The sequence below is a fragment of the Mytilus edulis genome, chromosome 7, assembly GCF_963676685.1.
Source record: "Mytilus edulis chromosome 7, xbMytEdul2.2, whole genome shotgun sequence".
Taxonomy (NCBI): domain Eukaryota; kingdom Metazoa; phylum Mollusca; class Bivalvia; order Mytilida; family Mytilidae; genus Mytilus; species Mytilus edulis.
Genome location: NC_092350.1, coordinates 62,217,627 through 62,224,360, shown reverse-complemented (window position 1 = coordinate 62,224,360; position 6,734 = coordinate 62,217,627). Strand labels below are relative to the sequence as shown.

Genomic DNA, 6,734 nt, shown 5'->3' with positions numbered 1-6,734 from the left:
CTTACTTTTCGGATCCTGAAAATACACGACACAATAGCCTTGGTCTGTGTTCAGTTCTGTTTTAACGACGCCCTCCACGCCTGACCTTCTCTTGTTATCGAAGTAATATTCAATTGTACCACTGGTAGTTTTTGGACTAAAACCTTTCACTATTACACAGTCAGATTGTGCTACATTGTGGACTTCTATGTGGTTACCGTCAAGAGTCCTTTTCTTACACACAGCTTGAAGTTGTCCAATATCTGCAAAGATAACAGTTAAAACAACTAATAAAGAATTAATGGAATAACTGTTGAATTATACATGTACGAATGAATGTATGGATTATAGTTTTGTGTAAATTTTGTTTGACAAAGTGTGTATATTTCTAGGCACTCTAAAACATTATAACATATAACGCCCCTTTCAATTAAGTGTGTTGGTTTAGCTTTACATATTATAGAATATTGGGCAAAAAATATAACGAGTAGAGAAAAAAGAACCAAACAATAGAGGAATAGAGAAACATGAGGTGCAGAGATATAAAGGAAGGAGAACAATGGGCATGTTGAGCAAAACAATACAAAGAATGGAGAAGAATTGCCTACAAAAGTAAACAATACAGAAATGAAGGAACCCAATCCAGATCCGTCTAATATCAATCAACTTATCAAATTATAAGCCGATTACCTTTGATAACTATAATCAAATTATAAGCCGATTACCTTTGATAACTATTGTCAAATTATAAGCCGATTACCTTTGATAACTATTGTCAAATTATAAGCCGATTACCTTTGATAACTTTTATCAAATTATAAGCCGATTACCTTTGATAACTATTATCAAATTATAAGCCGATTACCTTTGATAACTATTATCAAATTATAAGCCGATTACCTTTGATAACTATCATCAAATTATAAGCCGATTACCTTTGATAACTATTATCAAATTATAAGCCGATTACCTTTGATAACTATTATCAAATTATAAGCCGATTACCTTTGATAACTATTATCAAATGTTTGTGTTAACCAATTATCCTTAGTTATCGTGAGCTCGTGGTGCATTAGAATTAGATAAGAAATAACACTTTGAAGAGTAGTTACAGTTGTCAACATCAATTTGTGATTAGACGCTGGAAAATATTCCTTTTACTGCATTTAAATCAGTTAAATACCTGATTTATAGTTAAATACCTGATTTATATACAGTACTAGATTCAGATTAGAAACAAAAGACATAAAAGATCAAACATGTGGAAAACAATCTGACAATGTCATGACAAAATGCTTCAAAACGACCTTATAATAAACACGTTTACAAAACACCACATATAAAACATTGTGCAACACGAACTAAATCCTGGGGTAATATCACAGTAGGTATAGTGTCCGGCAAGAATCGTGTTTTTTCGAGTGAATCTGTACATTTTGTTCGAGTGAAGATCGGACTTTTCGGGTAATAAAACATGCGATCAGGTCAATTAACTGCTCATTCGTTATTAGAATAGTTTTTACATGACTACATATCTTATTTTGAATGCTATTAATGTTTTAAGTAGCAAAGAAGCACAATTTCCTTGTATCTAACCATTACATTCAGTGATTGTTATTGTCCGGGTTTTTTCGAGAAGAATGTGAATCCGTCAAGGTTTTTAAACAAATTGTCTGGGTTTATTTAGCAAAAAAATTGAATAAGAAAAACGGGATTCTTGACTTTTCTAGTTTATAAATGTAATTTTATGAATGAAAATGTCATAAACATGTATTCGCTATAAATCAGAAAACATATTACTACGTTGATCGAAATTTATCATTTTCAATTTAATTAATCTACCACAACTTTCCAGTATTAAATTAGAAATTATTGGATTCTTTATTAAACAATGTTAAAAGGTACTTAGAACATAGTGCAGGGAACTCATAATCTTTTCAACTTCATTTTATTGTATTTTTGTTGCCACAGTTATTAATATTTTACAAGTGAACCAATGACCTAACGAATAGCCAATAGAAACGCTATAATGTCGTCTTATGATGCTTGATAAGCAAATCAAATTAACGCAGATTTTCGTATCACTTTTTCGCATAACACTCCGTGCAGTGACACTCCGTGCAGTGTGATATGAGAAATGTCTATTCATGCAAGAAATATATAATTAGCCACAACCGTAAGAGAATGAACTTTATTTTTTGAAAACGCAACGGGTCTATCATGCGCCAATAGCGCAGCTGTTTATTAAAAAACGGAGTAAGACAAATGATATGTAGTAAAAAATATTCTACTAAAAAAGGTATGCCCCCTGCCCCAACTAAAAACAATTATCAATAAAAAAAAATTCACACACCTAACCCTACCAGTTTTATGCCCATTGACAATAAAATCTTAATTAAATTTCATATATAGTTAACAATGAAATGAATAATTCATCAGCTTAATTGACCATTTCTACGTTCGTCTCAATCCAAATTGTCTATGCTTACATTAGATTGTTGACATCATTAATATTTCTCAATCCAAATTGTCTATGCATACATTAGATTGCTGACATCTTGAATATATACATGTAATTTATAAGATATATCAAACAACAATATATACAATTGAACGATATTTTTTTTAAACGTTAATACACTGCCACATAACATTCTACAATGTTCTAAACTATAGGATATTTGTATAATCACTCCATAAAACATGGACGCCCTCGAAAAAGCTCGGACTGCTCTCGAAAAAATCCGAACAAATAGAAATGAATTTAGTCTCAAAATGTCTTTTTCAATGCAACAACAAGCATGGTGAAAATATGTAATATTTAACTGATTTTAGTATTAAGCGGGTATAAGCTTATATGAATGATAAATAATGAGGTTCGTGTTGCACAATGTTCTTGATGTCTATGTAGTGATATAAAGCTGTTTTTTGTCTTTTTGTCGTTATATTTCGTGGCCAAGATTTTGTTTTAAAAGTCACTCTTTGATTCATAAGTTTCAATTCTCTCTTAGATACATTCAACCTAATATTATTTTTTTTTTGGCTGCCTTGACTGCATATTTTGATCAGCAAGTGTTTTATTGTAACAAGATCAATAACATTTGTATGGAAAGAAAATAACCGTTACTATGTAACCAGGTCTATCTAGAATGCTGTATGCTTTTAAATGTTTCTAAAACAAATTACCGTATAGCGGTATAGCGGGTTATTTTCGCGGGGTGTAAATTTTCGCTTATTTTCGCGGATAGAACAAACTCGCCAAAATAAATTCCGCCAACTCAAAAATGCACATGCAAAGTGTATTGGTAAAATTTTTGATACGCAAAAATAGTAACCGCCAAAATATTTCGTATACCTTATTCAATGAAAATCGCGAAATTTTACACCCGCGAAAATAATCCGCTATACTGTATGATCATTGGAGTATTTGTCTTCACTGTAATATTTCAGAGTTTAAATATTTCTTTTATATCATTTTTCTCTCTTTTTTCTTAGGTATTGAAAAAAGCAATAAACACATACCGACCGGCTTTGAAAATGTAATGATTGCTGTTCCTGATTCTTCATCTCCAAATTCTACTGACGTCACGTCTTGTTTTGTTCTTGCCTCTATGAAGTTGGTAACATTATCTTTTGAAGATTTTACGTTCAATCCAGTAATCAGCGCCTTATTTTTGCAATATTTTGGCGGGACATGTTCTTCCACATGTAACACAGCTCCGTCTACTTTATGTTCTTTTTTAAATATAACTGAAACATCTAAGAATTCAAAGATTTAAATATAGTACCCAAGTGAAGGCATTGCTACGTGAAAGGAGTATTTTCAGTCTGATTATGATAGAATGCATAGGTAAAGTTCTTATATAATTTATAGAATAACCATTTTTACAAAGATAAAACAAAATGCTGTAAAAAATTACAGAATACAGAAATGAAGGAAAACCATCCAGACCCTTATATAGGATTTAAATTGGTTACAAAAAATATAATTTGTAAATATGACGACATACACTGTGATAGATTTGACACATGATTTAATCTTTTATTTGAATCAAGAACAACATTAATGTTAGATTGATGAATTGTCTTTTCCTTAATGTCCAGTGACAAATATTTCATAAATATAACTGAAAACTGAAAAACAATGCATATTTTTGTTGCTTATGATAAGGTGCAACAGTTCTTTCATGCATGATTTAACCATACTTACAACTCGAGATATTGTGTAAAATTCATTTTTTAACTTTTTGACATTATCGATATACAGGTTAACATGGTTGAGAAGGGTTGGAACCATTGTTAGGGGGCGGGGGTTATTGTACGTAAAGTTAATAATCGCGGGGGATATGTGATAAGGCGACATTTGTTGTAACTATTTAATTCCAAAAAATGATATTTTTTCCGATCACAGGAGGAGGGATACTATTAGTTACATAGTATGCTATTGACCTAATACGATATATATGGGGTCAGTAAATTCCATATGGGGTGAGAGCGAAAAAACTAATACGATATATATGGGGTCAGTAAATTCCATATGGGGTGAGAGCGAAAAAACTAATACGATATATATGGGGTCAGTGAATTCCATATGGGGTGAGAGGGAAAAAACTAATACGATATATATGGGGTCAGTAAATTCCATATGGGGTGAGAGCCAAAAAACTAATACGATATATATGGGGTCAGTAAATTCCATATGGGGTGAGAGCGAACCTCGAATCCCCATATGGAATTTACTGACCCCATATATATCGTATTAGGTCACTAGCACACTATGTAACGAATTTATCTTACCGACTATCTTAACATGTGGTATTTAGACTAGTGGCCTATCAAAGTGATCAAGTCTTCAATACCGTTAGAATTAAGAACCTACTTCCATTGGTCTATACAAAGCAAATGCCAACAATAACAATTTGTTAGCTTTAAATGTGTTTGATGAATTTATTTCAATCGTTCATCCTCAATTTCTTCGTCTGTTGAAACCTTTAAAATTTTTCCTCAACACCGTGTTTTTTAAATTTTATAAAGGGACGTAACACCGCTACTAACCGTGTATTGAAATCAACCCCGCCTACTAACCTAATATGGAATATACACGGTCTCCACGCGGTTGCTTTTAACCAATCATTTTCTTAGAAATGTATAGGAGGTAAGATACAATTTTATATTCCTCTGAATCCGCTGTTATTTTTTGCATACAAAGTGGTTTTACTAGCCCTACTAACTTTTTCTATTTTACCCTGAAAATAGTGTTCTGCTTCCATTGAACATGTTGAATGCTTATTGATAACGAGTGGGGGATATGAGTGCAGTCAACACTGGTTTAATTCCACCATATTTTATCGGAGGAGTCCTAAATTTGTTTATGTGATCGGAATGATATGTTATTGAGGGTGTCAGATTGGGTGTCCTATCAAGTAGCTATCAGATGGTGATCAAGCAATTTTTAAAAGGTGGGTCCCAACCCAGGATAAAAAGCGGGGTTTCAACAATATGTCCCCTTCCAAAATCATTGATCGTCAAAAAAGGAGGTTCCAACCCTTAGATATCCCCTCTTTTGATCCGTCACTTACTATACTCATGAATTAAAATTAAAACACAGTAGTATGAATATAACATTTAGTTCTCTCTCCAATCTATAAATACGAATAGTATGGCATATTACTTGCTTTCTATACAAATAGCAACGCACATGTGTATCAATTTTAATAAATTTGGTTTGCAAGTTTTGCTGTATACCTGTAGAAAACTTATTACAAACGGAATAGCACATACTAATTTTTACGGGAATGTTGTTTACCGAGCCCAGAAATTCAGATACGATACGGGTAAATTTAGCAATCCTTTAAATAAACTTATCCGAAAAGGTTACCAAATCAACATTGTAACTAGATATTTGGTTATTGTTTTTGTTAGTATAAATATTGATTCTGGTATTATTTGATTGAAACCGTACTAAATATTATTGGTATACATAGATATGCACATTCACGGTAGTACATGTCGATACCTACACTACCAACAATTTGACTAGCATTTACATGTACATTAAATGCCGCTATATAAACAGTACTTTTAGGAAACATCACTAATCAGTACATTAAATGCCACTATATAAACAGTACTTTTAGAAAACATCACTAATCAGTACATTAAATGCCGCTATATAAACAGTACTTTTAGGAAACATCATTAAACAGTACATTAAATGCCGCTATATAAACAGTACTTTTAGGAAACATCACTATTCAGTACATTAATTTTTATATCATTTTCAGTAATGTTGGGAAAAAGTTGTTTACAGTACTGAAAATTTCAGTCATTTTACAGTACTGAAAATTACAGTCATTTTTCAGTACTGAAAATTTCAGTCGTTTTTCAGTACTGAAAATTTCAGTCATTTTTCAGTACTGAAAATTTCAGTCCTTTTTCAGTACTGAAAATTTCAGTCATTTTTCAGTACTGAAAATTTTAGTAATTTTCAATACTAAATTTTTTGTCATCTTTAAGTACTTCTAAACATCAAACATACAATATCAGGTCAATGTCAGAAAACTATATAATGTTTTTTTATACTGCAAATAGTTCTGTTTATTTCATATAAAATATAGTAACACAGCTATATTGTGTACGAATCAATTTCATCATGGAACACTTTCTCCACAATCAGGGGTCCATTAAGGGATGAAAATAATGACATCCCTTATGACATTTGTGTTACGATTTGAATAGCTATCAATTTATTAATT

The 6,734-nt window shown here is 31.6% G+C and overlaps 1 protein-coding gene across 1 annotated transcript in view; it reads right to left on the bottom strand.

Moving 5' to 3' along the window:
- The window catches only part of LOC139481954 (protein mono-ADP-ribosyltransferase PARP14-like), a 49,510-nt gene that overhangs the window by 2,725 nt on the left and 40,051 nt on the right, over positions 1 to 6,734 (bottom strand). The window contains exons 3-4 of the mRNA XM_071265529.1: positions 3,502 to 3,738; positions 6 to 242 (exon numbers count right to left, since the gene is read on the bottom strand). Of these exons, the coding sequence (XP_071121630.1) occupies positions 6 to 242; positions 3,502 to 3,738 (474 nt within the window). The remainder of the gene's footprint in view (positions 1 to 5; positions 243 to 3,501; positions 3,739 to 6,734) is intronic.